We start from the raw sequence: 16,204 nt of genomic DNA on the forward strand, positions 1-16,204 counted from the left end.
ATGGTATGCTGGGTATGACTTACATGCTAAAGGCAAACCAAAGCAGTGGTAGGTAGCAGTGTGCCAGACCAGTTAGGATGATATACAGGAACTTTGCTCTAAGAACTAATGCATTCAGGTTGCAGTACATCACAGGACTGATTGCACCCTGTTTGTTGATGCCCACAGAAAACTGCTTTTGGCCATGGCTTCTTACACTGATACACTCCAATGGTCTTTTTTTCCCCCCTTTCTCTTCTATATGAACTCTACTTAGTTGTTCAGGTCTGCTAATCCAAAGATTCTTGCTCAGAAGGCAAATCCTGTTATGCTTGAAGAGTCCTCCAGAGCCTGGCTATCATATAAAGCAAGCTTTTTGCACCTCATTTTCTTCTGTTCCTTTCAATTTTTTTCATGTGTCATTCCTTCTTATATACTATGACTTGGGTAGAACTGGCTTTCCATTATGCTGTAGCTCTCTCTCGCTGTCTGAGTGCTCTCACATTTGAATAAAAGGTTAGTCAAAATTAACTTTCTTTTAATAGGACTTGATTTAGAAGAGCTTTGGTAGAAAATGGCTAAAAGACTATTTATGGAGGCATATAGTGATGTACTAGCAGTTTCTTAAAATGAAGCAGAACTTATAAGCTTAACTTATTCTTCTAAAAGAAATTGAACTTTACCAAAATTTACATCAAGGATTCTTTAAAATAGACCTCTTTTTTTTTTTCTTTTTTTTTTTTTTTTATAAATATATTATTTTAAGGAAACGGAAAGCACAAAAGCATTGTTTTGAAAAACTCTAGTATTAATGTCTGCTTACATTTTTCAACTAACTTCTGCTGGTTTTCTAAAATATCTCTGAAGATGCTTTACAAAACAGGAAACTATCAGAAGAAAATTATATCCATCTCTCAAAATGAATTGTTTGCATTATAGAAAGAAAGGAAGGCTTTGTGTTTATTTAAAATCTGAAGTAGAATAACTGCCAGAAGAGGTTTTCATATTACCTTCTCCAGGGATCATCTCTGAAAATTATTTCTTCACTACAATTTAAGACCTGCATATTGCCGTCATAAGTGACGCAGTGTGTATAGAAACACCCATGTTTTACTGGTAATGTGCAGCCTGGACAACTGAATAGCTCAAAAATGTAGGATGATTTATATTCTGTATTCTAACCATAGGCCATTAGTGTGTGACAACCTTCCAAACTTAAATGCTTGAATGGATCTAATTTTCTTCATGAGCACTCAATGATAAAGCAACATGTATGTCATAATACCCCTTATCTCACTTTTTGGTACGCCTTTTTTGCAGTATTTAATGGTTATTGTTAGGATATCTCAAACATTATATTATTATTTATGAGAGGGATTGAGAAAGTGTGTATTTTTATTTTGTTATTTGCTGTTGCAGCTGACTTTTCCGTGTTGTTCTTGTCCTATTACTCACTTAGTCAACTTCATAAAATAATAAATATTCTGAAGAAACTAGCATAGAGCTTTCCTTAAAACCAGCAGCATTCAGATTTTTTTTGAATGCCTCATTGGTACTGCATGCAGCTTTGTAGATATGTGTATGCATTTAATAACTAAAATGTAAATTCAGATTTATTTATAAATTATTCTGGAAGAAATCTGTTGCTTTACAGACTATGTATTTTGTACATGTAGTCATGTAAATGAAAAACATTGGTTTTAGTACAAGAGAATAGTTTTGAGGGAAATAAGTGAAGAATAGTATCTATAAGCAAGATTGTAGAAGACATGTAAACATTTGTTAGAGAAAAGCTTCTTTTACTTGAAGAGGTGATGGGATGCAGAGTAATGCAATGATCAGCAATCATATTTAGATTCTTGGAAGGGGTTGAACGTCATGGCTTAGGTTCAACTTCTAAAAAATTTTAGAAAATTCAATACCTAAAATATTAATCAACAATCAGGATGTTATTCTGCTACCTTTCTTCAACACACATTATAGATCACAGCAGCAGATGTGAAATTCTCCCCATAAATCCACTGCCATATGTCTAATGTAGTCATCTTCCTTTTCCACATGATTTCTGGTTATTCAGCAGCTTGCGTGAAACAAATTGTAAAGTTCCTGTTTTTCATGGCTTGTGATGGATAACATTGTAACTGAAGGAATTGTTTCAAGCCTCAGCAGATATGCAGAAGATTGAATAGAAGTACAAATTTGGAACAATTACTAATTCAAAACAATTATTTACCCCATATTATTGTTAGTCACATGCAGGAATGTAACACCTCGTACAGTCTTTATACCTCTTGTATCTGTTCTCATATCTAATAGATCTGTTTCTAGAATAATCAATTCAACATCCTTTACTGCAATTATAGCTGCTTCTTAGAAATACTAACTTCATCAGATGACCATTTGCCTTTCTACTTGGAAGATACTGACAATAAAAATCGTATTGGTAAAAATCTGAACAGAGATGGGAAATGGGGCTGCATTTCATTTAAATTAATCTTGCAAACAGAAGTTGATAACATCTGAGAAAAGACTGCATCATTGTCAACAAGGCTTAGAAACAGTCATTATAAATAAATTATCCAGAAAGGCAAATGTGGAAGACAAGCTACCAATTAGCTTTAAACATTGAAACTGGGCCTACCTATTCTCAAGTTATTGCTGCTCATTTTTAAAGACCTTGTTTATGATTTCATTTGTATTGTAAAAATACTTGGGATGATGGTATCAGGCTAAATCCAGTCCTGTTCTCTTCTTGTGTACTTATCCTGCAGACTTTGAGACTTCACTTGTCATCATTAAAAAAAACCGCAAAACAATACAATTTTAAAATGGGACAATGAATGTTAAACATTGGCACCTACCCTGCTGGTCTTTGGTACCATAAATTAGAGTGCAGCTCCCTCACTCATTGTGAGGATGGAGATGCTTGAAGCTGCCCATGTTTCTCCTCAGATGTATCAAATTTGTAATGGATAAGTGTTTGTTGCATCTGAGATTGTGCACCTGCACTGCCCTTACAAGACGACTCCTCATTTTGTTAATAATACGCTGTGTGAACCAGGTAGAAGTGCTTTGGTCCCCTCAATATGCGGATGAGGAGACCTAGCTCTTCATTGTCAAGAGACATTGCTGACACGACAGTTGAAGAAAATATAGAGGGGAGAGCTTGAATTGGAATGAAGAATTTGGAAGAAGTGATTTAAATGATGAGGTTTTTTTTTTCCTGTGCTGCAAATACTCATTACCAAGATATGAATGAAATGCTTAATATCTACTGTCCTCTTTGAAATCAAGTCTTTGCTTCTAACCATCTGAACAGCATCAATGGATAAAAACGTTGACTTTCATTGAAGTAGTGTGGCAGCACCTTTGCATGGATCACTGAATCTGTACTCTTCAAAACTGCAGTTCACCAACTTCAGCACATTTCCGTCATGTTCTTGATTTGATCTTAAAGGGTACCTGGATGCTACAAAAGGTGCAGCAGCATTCAGCCACTCAACATCTCAGTGGAACAGATGTGTAGGAATGCATAGGTTAGTACTTCTGTGCTGGATCCCAGTATAATTCCAACTACAAGTCCCCATTTTGGAAGATCTGAATTTGATAAAATGAGGTACACCAAAGTGCCCAGAAGTTTCTCTGTATCAACAGTGATCAACAGAGTTGATCAAATGGCAGTGTATGTAATATGTGGTATAACACCCTTCCTTCTTCCCTTGCTGTTGTTTCCAGTTAATCAAAATATGACATTGTAATGGCTTTGTCCTGCAAGCTAACTTCCAGTATATGTCTGTGAGAAGATGAACAGCTTTGGGAGAGAAAAAGCAGTTAAGTTCTTCTTAGATGAAAACATTCACTCTTTTGGGAGATCAGTTAGGGATATATTATGCTTCTGGGCCAACTTTTTAAAAACTACGCTGAAAAAGTCTGCACTTGAATATTTGTTTTATCTTTTACTTAATTTTAAACCATAAGAACTGGACCCCAGATCAGTCCTTGAGGACTGTTGGCTGGCAGGAAGAGTTTTTTGGCTTGGGCCATTATTCATGCTACTTGTAGACATTACAGGAAAAGTACTGAATGATGGTAGATGTATTTACTTTAAGTATTAAAATAAAGTAAAAATAATACCTCTAAGGCATCATACTTTTGAATAAATCCTTATCTACCTCCATGCAGTCATTATTTTGGAGCATCACATAAGTGACTGGTATGCCATATTGAATGTAATAATACCACTGGTCTCTTAGAACGCAAACCAGAGGGTTAGAAATACTACCTCTGTAAAATTAAGTATACATGTACAATATTAGTTTTTACAGATTCAAAAAATCATGTAGGTTGGAAGGGAACTCTAGAGGTCATGTAGTTTTGCTCAGAGCAGGTCCAATTACAGCAGAGTGCTCAGCACCTCAGCTAGTTGACTTTGAACGTCTGCAGGGATGGTGATTCTGCAACCTCTTCAATTACCTGACCCACTCTCATGGTAAAAAAAAAAAACAAACCAAAAGAAAGTAAGTTTCCTTATATCTAATTGGGAGTTTTCCATGTTCCAACTTATATCTGTTGCATCTCATTACTGTGCATCCGCAAGAAGGGTCCATTTCTGTCTTTGAAGACAGCAATAGTGTCTCACCATAGCCTTCTTATGAAGCTGAACAAACCAACTCACTTACCTGTTCCTTGTATGGGTGTTCCAGCCTGTTAGCCACCCTGATAGGCCTTGAATGGACAAAATCCAGGATGTCATTGTGTCTCGTACTGGGAAACCCAAGGCTGAACACTGCTCCAGATGTGGTCTTACAAGTGCTAAATGGAAGGGAAGAATCACAGCCCTTGACCTGCTGGCTGCACTCTTGCAAATACAGCCCAGGGCGTTGTTGGCTGCCTTTATGGTAAGGGCACACTGCTGGCTCTTGTTCATCTTACTGTCCTCCAGGAGGCCTAGGTCTTTTTTCTGAAAAATTTCTTTCTAGCCAGCCTGTGCCCACCCTGTACTGCTGCACAGGGTTCTTCTGGCCCCCATGCAGAATGCTTTTCTTGTATTGATCTTCATGAGGTTCCATTTGTTCAGCCTGTCTGGACCCTGACTTCTGGCCTGTTGACCAACCTTTCCATATTTGGTATTGTCCATAAACCTGCTGAGATTATATTTGATCCCATCAGCCTTACTGGTAACAAAGTTGTTAAACTGTAGTGATTCCAGTAGGAGTCCCTAAGGAAACAGCAAAGTGTATCTCAGCAGTTGCCTAAAAGGTGCAGTTTTGGACTTGCACTGTATGTAAAAGGCTGTGCTATGTACTCTGTAAGTTAAGTCACTGAAGTTACCTTGGACCAAAGTGTAGGCCAGTAATGTATCCTCAGAAAAAAAAAAAAAAAACCACAAAAAAAACCCAGAGGTGAATCTTAGTCTAGTTCAAGTCATGTCTGAAAAGAGCAAAACTGCAACTGCCCACCCATGGAAGCCAACCAGAGTCCCAAGCACGTTCACAGCGACTGTCTGAAAGACACTGTCAGTGGAAGAGGTGCATAATTTGCCAAAACCGTTCAGCAGCTTTCCCCACCTCCTGATCATTACTTCTGTCAGCTGCAGGTTGAACTAACTTATTCTTTCTCCATTTTCTGCCTGAGATGCCTTGTATCAGTATTTCTTAAATAGGATGGAATGATGTGAAAACCAAGTCGATTAGACATGTCCAGAATATTTAATACTGTCCTTCAGTGATAATTACTTCAGAAATATGAGTGAGAATAAAATGAGGAAGAGTGTAGTCATCTTGTTCTCTTCAGCGAAAGTGTTCCCAGAAAAACATCCTCTGGGATTTCTTTGAGGACAAAGAAATTACAAAAGGACAGTCCTAATTACTCTGATTACAGTCATAAGATGAGTCAGTAACTTGTGATAGATGGTGTTACCAGTGGACTAGAGGTCAAATGTGGTCATTGTCAGCTGCCTATTTTTTGTTTCATTGCTGTTCAGCCACTCTAATGTCAGTGTGATGGCTTGTCCCTTTCTACTTCAAGTTGTCAGTTAAAATTCACTGTCACTAAATAAATGAAGGTGAAAACTTCTTCACTTAGAGGTGACTGTTGACTAATTAACTTGGCAGTTAGTTTGGGCAGCCAAAATCATCTTTTGAGTGAACAAATATTTGCATTGTAAAAAGCACTGTGTAACAGTAGTAAGGTAGCTGTCTTGGAAGTTCCTTAAGCTGATCCATTCCCTCACTGGCTTCTCAAAAACACAGCTGGAACACATTGAATATGAGGAGCAAAGCAAATTTACATAGTTGTCTATGCTGTGCTATTATGTTGCATAAGAGAGCTGGCTTTATTATGTAGGTCATAGCAACACATTCTATTTAAAATACATATTCAACACGTAACAACAACAATAAAAGTAACAGTACTATCACTGTCAGAAGACAATTGTGTAGTTGTGTGTCCCTCGCTGAGGATACATCTTCTCCTTCCTACCCATGGTAGTCCTTCTTTTCATGTCTCCTATGGCCTTAACCTCACATAAAACATCCAGTTTCTCAGTATTTATCAAGTCCTAAATTCCTGTATCCCCTACCTGTATTCTGCTAAAAGGTAACTGGTCTTGAGTGGTGTGCTCTGATTGATTGGCCAGCTGATGAGCCAGAACAGACCATGTCAAACTCAAATTACACAATTTAAGTAGTACTTGTTGTTCTGTCCTCTGAGCAGCCATAGTGTCCATTTATTGTCATGGCATTGTTCCCCCCTAGTTTTAGGAACTTGGTATGTTGAAGATACCTGTTAAGTGTAGGTCTAATTAATCAAGTTCTTAAATTATTATAAAGGAAATTGATAGTTGTAACCAGGAGTTGCCTAAAGAATAGCAGTAATGTTTTTCACAGTAAAATCAAGGGGGTTGACTAAATGTAGGTATATTTTTGTCGAGATTCTTACCCTTTAAAAATACATAAATTTTAGTATTAGAAATGGAAAAAAAAAATTCAAGATAGTTTCTAGCTACAATGTATATATAGGTGCAAGCATGTATCTCAATTTCCAGAGATGTTTAGTAAACCATACAAATAGTGAACTGTAAGATAATTTATTTTTAGAATGACAGCATGTTGCGTATATTGGTTGCATCAGTCCCAACTGTTCTTTAGTTTTATCTTTTCATCATATCAGGGGTTTGCATATATTCAGTGTAATGTTTATTTTATTTGTGCAATTTAAGCAGTTTTCAGTATCTTGTCTAAGCTTTAAGTTCTGATTACTTTTCCAAAAGATTCCTTTGGTACTTCAGGCAGGAGAAGGTTATCCAGGCTTGTTTTGTCTTCTAGAGTGGTCTGCTTAAGTTTGCCAGAGAAGGTTGCCTTCTTGTTAGGCAGCTGGCATGGGGTGATACAGAGAGGAAGAAGGCTGATCAAGGAGCCAGATTTGTGGTTTTGATTAGTATTCAGTTGGGCACAATGTATGGTTCCTGCACACAGAACTAGGATAACCTAGATCATTACAAACTCTTTCTGCAGAAGTGACTAGAAAAGACTTCTCCCTTTTACCCTTCCATCACCACGTATACTTCAGGAAGACACAAGGGGATTTTGGACTGAAAAGTCCAAAGTCTGAAGATATTTATGCAGGGATGAGACGAAGGCTTGCATCTCAAACTTTTTGTAACCTTTGTTATTTGGCAAGAACCGTATTTAACCTCATTTAATGTTTTAGGCTTTTAAAATGGCAAACTAAACCCGCCTGTTTCTCTTTCCAGGTCTCCTGCAAGCGCAGAATCTCTTAACGCAACTACCTCAGCAAAGCCAAGCCAACCTCCTGCAGTCTCAGCCAAGCATCACCCTTGCCTCGCAGGTCAGTCTTATTTCTACAGTTCATGAGTTGCTTTGAGAGAATTTAAACTACTGCAAGCGAGTGGGCCCTTTGTATTAGTTACTGGAGTAGATATTGTAGCTGTAATAGTGAGTTTGTCTTTCTAGATAGATTCAGTGTAGAGCTGAAGTATCAGTAACTTCAGTCTTGTAATTTCTACCCTAATATGTGCCTCTTTTCATGCATTTGATATTCTACATTTTTATTTTTAGCTGAAAATTACCATGACTGCTATCTTGAGTTAATGGCACTAGAGCATCATTTGATTTTTTTATTTAAGACTTTCTTGGACAATCTACAAATTTGTGAAATTCAGAGGACCAAGGTGTGGGCTACCTAAAAAGCTCAAAAAGAGGATTACTGATAAGTATCTTTTTCTAAAGATCGCAGTGGTAATCTATTGTAGCCTAGTTCTTTTGCTATTAATGCTAAGTCATTGGCAATCTTATTAGTTATCCTCTGTGAAAGTGAAAAGATTGTTAGAAGGGCATTAAAATATTCTGTGAGATATATGTTAAAATATTAAAGCCCTTTGAGCTTTCAGACTGTAAAGAAAAGCAATTTTATGGTTGCATGTGCCTGCAAATTTAGTTTTGCTACACGCTGGGTTTCCCTGTGCAGTTTAGTTACGTACCTGCATGCTGTTTCTCAAATAACAAGTAGTATCATATGGTATCTTCCTGCCAACTTGGTTACATACAAGAATTTTTTAGTCTGTAGTAAGATTTCTGAGTCTATCAGAGTCTTAGAAAACTACATTTTCTATTATACTACCTGTAGTATTTATCATGCACCATGTGGAAAACAGAATTTGTCTCACCTCTGTAGTTCATACCTCAGTTAGCAGCATGACTCCCTACTAAAGGTTATACTTGGATTAAAAAAAAATGTATCAAAACTACAAAGAGAAAATAAATTAAATAAACAGGGTGAAGTCAGTAAAGACATATTACAAGTAATTGCCCACTATGTTTAATGTAAATTAAAAAACCCTAAAACCTTTCTGGTGTGACACATATATCTGTAATCCTGGAAAGATCATATATGATCACATTATTTCTCAAGTAATGGAATTATGGATCTTGACCTCCCTCTACCATCTGCTGTGCACTGCAAAATACTGCACTAACCCAGGAGAAAAACAACATAAGGAGCTACATAAAGACTCAGCTATATGTAGGCTGTTTCTTTTAGAACAGCAATTTCTGGACCTTTGCATAGACTTTGTGTAATACTGTAGTGTTGCATAGACTTGAGGCTGTTCTTATTTGCCCTGGAGGAGTCTGTAGTTTCAGAATGGGGCATAGGACAGAAAAGCATGAAGTCACCCTTACTTCAGAGCCTCAGCTGAACTGAATAGAATTTAATTAGAGTAAACAATTTGTCTCTACATCTCAGTTCATCTATGGCATGTAAGAAGGTTAGGTTATGCACTCAAAACACGCTTCCAGTGTTCCTGTTGCACATAAAGCCTGAACTGTGCAATATCACATCTTAATATATTTTGTTCACCTGTGAATATTTTCCGTGAGGCTCAGTTTTTTGCAGATTCTTATTATTACAGCATAGAAAATGCCCTAGTAAGCCAAAGTTCAAGAATAGTGAACCTCGTGTGGACTTCCTGGAAAATTAGCCTTTTATATAGAAGAAAAATGTGACCTGAAATAAATTATTTTCTTCAGGTTGCCTTTGCTTAATTTCTCATATCACCAGTACATTCATTCTTACTGTTGCAAGTATCAACAGAAGGGTTAGAGGTAGATCTGATTTTTTCTAACTGAAAGAGTTGAGTCAGTCACAAGAGATGGCATTAGAGGAAACTTGCCGTGTTTGCTGCACCTGTGTGTGCTCACTGTTCTAAGATTAAATAGGAGAGTAGAATCTTTTGGGCTGATGACAGTCTGCCACCTCGCACAAGCTGTAAATTCAATTTTAAAATGATTAAACGGGGATGAATGCCAAGCTGACTATAAATGATAGAACTATATCAAGTGAAAGTGTTCAGCCTTTCGTTGAGCAGGTTCTGTAGCAAGCGAAAGTTGTTGGTTATCTGCTGCATTGAACATCTCTTTTCTTTAATTGGTTCTGACAGAGCCTTTAAAAGGCTGTCATACTAATACAGTTTTCTGGATTGTTATTGCTCGTTCTTGAGAGGAATGTAAATAAATTGGAGGAACTTTCAGATTGCTGGAAATGTCAAATTCATTGATCTTTCTCACAGAAACCTCACATACCTTTTTTGAATTCAATTTTTGCTGATTATGCTTTTAAGTCTGATTTTCATCTTTTCCTTGCTCTCTATCTTAATAGCCAGCAACCCCAACACGCACAATAGCAGCGACCCCCATTCAGCCACTTCCACAGAGCCAGTCAACACCAAAGCGAATTGACACTCCCAGCTTGGAGGAGCCCAGTGACCTTGAGGAGCTTGAGCAGTTTGCCAAGACTTTCAAACAAAGACGGATCAAACTTGGATTCACTCAGGTGAGACTGTGTACCTTAGTGCCTGCCAGTGTGGAATCTGAGGTCTCATCTTTCAAGTCTGGAGGGAGACTACAATTCCACTTTTTCCTAGGAGAACCTTCTTAAATAGGGTTATGCTCTGGCCTTTATGTAGGGGATTTCTAAGAAATAACAGAAAAAGCCATACATCCATCTTACTTCCCTGTTGGTTTTAAAGCATAGCCGTTTTCCCAGCAGGTACGTGCATTTACCAGCTCCAGATGTCGTTGCATGTGCACTATTCATTCTGTAGGATGTAAAATGAATGGGACAAAGCACTTTAAAGCCGCCTTCAGAAGTACAAAGTTCCAAAAATCATACAGCACAATTAACTGCTCCATATGTTTAAAAAGTGTATCACAACTGTGGAGTTCCTTTGGATGTCAAAGGGGTTTTATCTCTCAAGCGTATTTTCTTATTAAACATCAATGATTTCTGTATTTAATGCTTTTGCTAAGGTTCCTAAACAAAACCTGAAAGGACTGTCACCTTTGAAGTTCTCTCCTTAAAGAGGTGAACTGGAGTTGGGATTTGTTTTGGTTTGCTTAAAAGCTCAGAAATACCCATAGAGTAGAAGAAGAGTAATCTTGAACATAGTGAAAATGGTTAAATGAAGAGTACAATTAAAAGTGCATTTAGATATTCCGTTATTCTGTTGAAGGGAAATGCTGCTTGGATCCAAGAGTAATTTCTTATTAATATAAAAATTATTTTTTTCCCCACAAAATTAAAATATGTGTCCACTTAAACAATTTATTTTGTCAAGAGTCTGTGATACACATAGGCGTGTTTTTGCTGGAAGAAATAGCATGCAAAAATCAAAGTAGATATTTAAAAGTCTGAGCTCAGAGGAGTCAATCCAACATATGTGATTTGTTCCCCCCTTGGAATAAGTAAATCTACTCTAGCTTGAAAGTATGTGCTGCAGTCAGATTTATTTTTCTGGCAAAGGCCTAAATGTTTGAAAAATCAGGGTTCATAATGAAAGTTCCTGGCAGCATCTTAATTATAACTCAAGAACAGAATGTTCTTAGTAAAATGAAGTGCATTTTGCTGGCATGTGTGCCTCCTTCCCCCTCTTCTTTCCACTAGAGGGAGGCACAGAAATACACAAAAGCCAGAACAGAACAGAATAGAGGAAAATACAATAGCTTCCCTATAGCCTGACTGAGGAGGTTCATGTAGCTCTTTAGTTATTATGTTTAATCTACCCTGCTGTGAGATGATTATAAAGGCTCAACTAGACTTTTTAAGTTACAGGTTAACCCTTCTTTATTGACCCTGTTGTGAATTTTCATGGTGAGGAAAAATGAACACAACTGTTCAGGCTTACACTTCGGTATTTGCTTTTGAGTTTAAAACAGGGGAATCTTGAGAAAGTGATAAAATTGCATTTGATCATTCTTATCCTACTCGTGAGTTTGTATGTGTATAATTAGGCAGTTCTAATAACTTCTACCTAATTGTATAATTGGATGATAATTAGAGACCGCTGTTACTCTGGTTTCTTATAGTTGGATACATAGACCGCCTTCCAAAGGATAAAAGAAATTTTTTTCCAGTGGTACTGTAAGCTTTTTCAGACTCACTCCATCCCTGCCTTTCAAAAATAATTGTTAGATTTAGTTTGCGTTGTAAACTAATAATTCACTACATTCTGTCTTGTTACCAATATAGCAGGTTTTGAATTTCAGCAGTTCTGTCTCTTCTCCCACCCTGAAAAGTTGGTGATGGATTTAAATCCTTTTGTTTAATTTTCCTTAAAAATATCTCCATGTTTGACATACAGAGACACGATAAGCATACTGCATCTTAGCATTATCGCAGATATGTGACTAATTGGTTGGTACAGATTCAAGCTATGTGAGCAGACATTTTAGACGATGTTATTTTTATGCTGTAAAAGGTATTACCTCTGCTAGTTCATCTGAGCTTCGTAACAGACCAGTACACACAATAATGATGTGTCTTATAGTTAGTTTTTGTTCAGTACTGGAGCTTCATTCAACCTACAGAGTAGATCAGATGTGTATACAGTGCTTTATCCTCTGTTCCATCCATCCTCTCAGTGGCCCATCCCAATATATAAATTCCTTTGCATACAGCTGAAATACTGCCACCTTTTGGCATTGAAAACTATTGACAAAGAAATGGTTAACTATTCATTTTAAATCAGATGGCAAATGTTAGTAAGAACAACATAAATATCAGAATTAAATTTAGTTGGGGGACTGGAGCAAATTTCATAACTCTTTCCTGCCAAGACGTAAATCAACTTATCTCTAAAAAGGTTTACCTAGCCAGGTTTTCTTCTTCATAAGCCCAGTAGAGCATCCATATTACTTCTCTTGGAATGATTTCTGAATTTTAAAATGCACAGAATCCTGGCATATGGGTAGAGGTATAAATTTGAGATCCCACATGTTTCCTGTGATTGAAGGACATACAAACCCATTGTTCTGGTCTTCTTCTAGGAAGGAAATTGTTTTCTTTACACAACCTGCACAGTTTACTAAGCTTACCAAAGGTTGTTTTCTTCCTCGCTTGTATGTGGCCACGCTGCATGCTATTAGTACACTTGTATCAATCTGTGGCTGTGGATCTGACCTAAAAGGAGAGAAAGCAGGCTTTGCGCACAATCCAACTAACCCACTTGCAATTAAACTCCACTAACTGTGCTCAAGCTTTTCAATCTCTTCTTGTAGACTTTTTGTACTTTTTTTTGTGTTAAAAAATAAAAATCTAAGTTAAACTACTTTAAACCAAATAGCATACTTCAGAAAATAAGTAGATTTTTTTCAAAGGGCAGGACCTTCCAGCTTTAAAACAAAACAAGAAAATATTAGGGAGTTTTTAATAGCCACAATCAAGATTGATTTTTCTTTTTTTTTAAACAAGACTTTCCAAGTGTAAACTACATAGGGAGACGTGTGTGTGTGTGTGTGTGTATTAAAGGATAAGCAGAATGTCTAATAGCTAGCTAAAACTGAGTTTTGAAAAGCAGTAACAGATGTAAAGAGGTGATCATCTGTCTGTAAATCTCCTGGATAGCTTTTTGGCAGATGCATAATGGTAGTGAAGACTGCAGTTAATCATTATTTGAAATAATTCAACTTCTTGTCCTCTTTGAAATACGTATCTGTGGGGTGAAGTTTGGTTTGAACCTCCTAAGTTACTAAAAGTTCAGATAAGAATGATTTTGTCTCTATTTAAATGTGATATATGTTTGCAGACATCTTTTCAAGAGTGTTTTCTACTAATATGAGAACATGAATTCACTGCATTTCTGCTTATTTGAACCTTTCTTCTTTGGTATGAAATATGCAGATTCTTGAATCTGCTCCTAAGGAGAGCTTGGGCTTTACTAACTTTAAAGAACTACGAAAAAAATTAAAAGTTAATATTCAGTGGAAAGTTCTGCTCAGTGATAATGCTAAGAAGACAAAGCATCAGGGATTTCCAGGAAAGAGTTACATGGTTAAACTGACTGAGGTTTGACATTTTTTCATTATTATTTGCTTTATCATGAATCTTGGTAATGCCAAGCAAGTTTCTGTGAAACTGAAATCCCCCACACCAGTGGGTAACATAAAAATGTGACAGGATTCCTTGCTTTGGAAGTGCCTATGTCAGTGAATCCCTTTTTTCTCTTTCTTTGTCCAGGGTGATGTTGGGCTCGCTATGGGCAAACTCTATGGAAATGACTTCAGCCAAACTACCATCTCTCGCTTTGAAGCCTTGAACCTCAGCTTTAAGAACATGTGCAAGTTAAAGCCACTTCTGGAAAAGTGGCTCAATGATGCAGGTGAATGAGTCTGTGTATTTCTTCACCAGCCTATCAAAATCAGTAGGATTCTGAAAAACTGCTTCGTTTGTGCCCTTATGGTTTTATGAAGCCACAAATCTTTGTAACTGTCCATGGTGTAGGCAGAGGGTCCATACCTCCATTCTCATGTGCCTATATGTATCCAAAGTCATTCCAGTATGCAGCCAGTTGAATAATTGCATGGGGTGAGGTATAATATGTCATGGTTTTCCTCCTTCATGTATGTTAATGCATATAACTTCTAATCCTCTTCTAGCTTTCTTTTTCAGATGTGTAGCAGAGAGAGGGTTGCATGGTTTTGTTATTTCAGTAGGCAGAGCTTATTGCATTCATCTTCTCCCACACCCCTGCGTGCATTCTTTTCTTTGCTCTCCAAGGGTCCATATAAAGATTCTCTTTCTTGCCATAGGAAGAGTTTTCTGTGGGTTAGGTTTTGCTTTTTCCTTCCAGAATTATTTTTTCCTGGGATATAAGTTATTCACGATACAAAGTTTTTGTTTTCTATTTTTTCCACCAGCAAGAGGAACTTGGATGGTGGTGCTAGGTGTTAAGATAGAAAGTGTTTAAGAGTGCTGTCAGCCATTTTTTTTCTCTTGCAAGTATACAACTGTACATAGTATAAAACTGATGGATCTGCTAAACAGATGGCAGTGATGGTGTGTGCCTTCCTATTTTTACCAAAATGAAGAGAGCTTTATGCTGGTGCCTACAGCATTCTCTGAAATTTTGAAAGCAATTGAATGCAGTGTAGAAAATCTGTCCTGCATTGAAACAAGGAAGTGCCATTCTGTTGTGCTGAAAAGGGTTATCTTTAGGTAATCTAGATCTATGATAGAAAACATGAAGATCTTCACACTGAGTTCTCTAGTCCATAGGCCAGTGGTCCCCAAACCTTCCAGCAACACTGGATGAGTCCAGTGTTGCAAGGAATGTCATAGTTGGCTTTTCGTGCTCACCCGAAGAAATACTTGGATCTGTAAAGTTAAGGACTGTAAAGAGTGTCAGGGTCCTTCACAGCCTGAAAGTTGGCAATCATTGTCTTTGGCTCTGATTCAGTTTCATTAAAACCTTTGGAAGAAAGATTCAGATGACTTTAAAGGCTACTTTTAGATAAAACCAGGTATGAGAAGCATACCAATGATACCTTCTGTTCCATTCCATTAGACTGTTGGAGAATATATAGTTATAGAACTCAGCTCGTTCTGGGGGGTTTTCAGGATGAAGAGGGGTTTCAGCACATTTATGGGTGCCATTACTAAAAAAAATAAAAATCTGGAATATAATGTATTGAATGTACTTGCCTATTTGAGCCTACCAGAATGATCTTAAGCATTGTGAACTTTGACACCTACTTATCACCCACAAACTCCAGTGTAGTGAGGGATTTCCATCCATAATTAATAATTTTGCTTAAATTTCCTGCTGGAACCTGCTTGTTGGTTATTTTGAACTTTCTGCTACAAAGTGGGGTCAAGTGTGTTCTCTTTGCTCTTTTGTGGAGCCAAAAAGACAGGATTAGTGGTTGACAGCTGGAGACCTAGTGAAGCTAAGGGTGGGGAGCTGCTATCTATGTAGGCTGTTCAGAACTGCACAGCACTGAGTATCTACTAAGATCTCCAGAGAGAACAGGTTGAACACCGTGAGGCTGGCTATGAACTTCCTTTAGTGTATTGCAGAGTGGGTAAAAGAAGTTTCAGGCTGCTCAGATTTTTTCATAATCGCCTGTGACATACAGCTGTGGCTTATGGATATCAGTTATTGCCTTTTTTTCATTAAACTGTGACTTGCAGTGAATGAGAGTGTGGGGTGGAATGAGATAAGGGAGACAAACTTTGTATAGGTATTGTAAAAGGGGTACTGCAGTATCATACAGGAGCAGAGAGCACCCTCTGGGCTTACTTGTAGCTTTAAATTTCAAGTATTTGTTGTAATTTACAAGTACCATGATTGATGAGTGTCATCTTCAGAAATCTCTATATATCTGGAATAGATACAGAATGGGTTTTACCATACCTTGCACAGGTGAAGAAC

At 37.3% G+C, this 16,204-nt stretch overlaps 1 protein-coding gene across 14 annotated transcripts in view; it reads left to right on the forward strand.

The window, feature by feature from the left end:
- POU2F1 (POU class 2 homeobox 1) overlaps positions 1-16,204 on the forward strand; it is a 122,893-nt gene that overhangs the window by 92,409 nt on the left and 14,280 nt on the right. For all 14 annotated transcript variants that reach the window (XM_042788470.1, XM_042788465.1, XM_042788471.1 and 11 more), the window contains 3 exons: positions 7,733-7,827; positions 10,156-10,329; positions 14,011-14,152. In XM_042788470.1, coding sequence (XP_042644404.1) covers positions 7,733-7,827; positions 10,156-10,329; positions 14,011-14,152 — 411 coding nt within the window. The remainder of the gene's footprint in view (positions 1-7,732; positions 7,828-10,155; positions 10,330-14,010; positions 14,153-16,204) is intronic.

Source organism: Tyto alba, unplaced genomic scaffold, assembly GCF_018691265.1.
Source record: "Tyto alba isolate M040663 unplaced genomic scaffold, T.alba_DEE_v4.0 Super-Scaffold_14, whole genome shotgun sequence".
NCBI classification, from domain to species: Eukaryota; Metazoa; Chordata; class Aves; order Strigiformes; family Tytonidae; genus Tyto; species Tyto alba.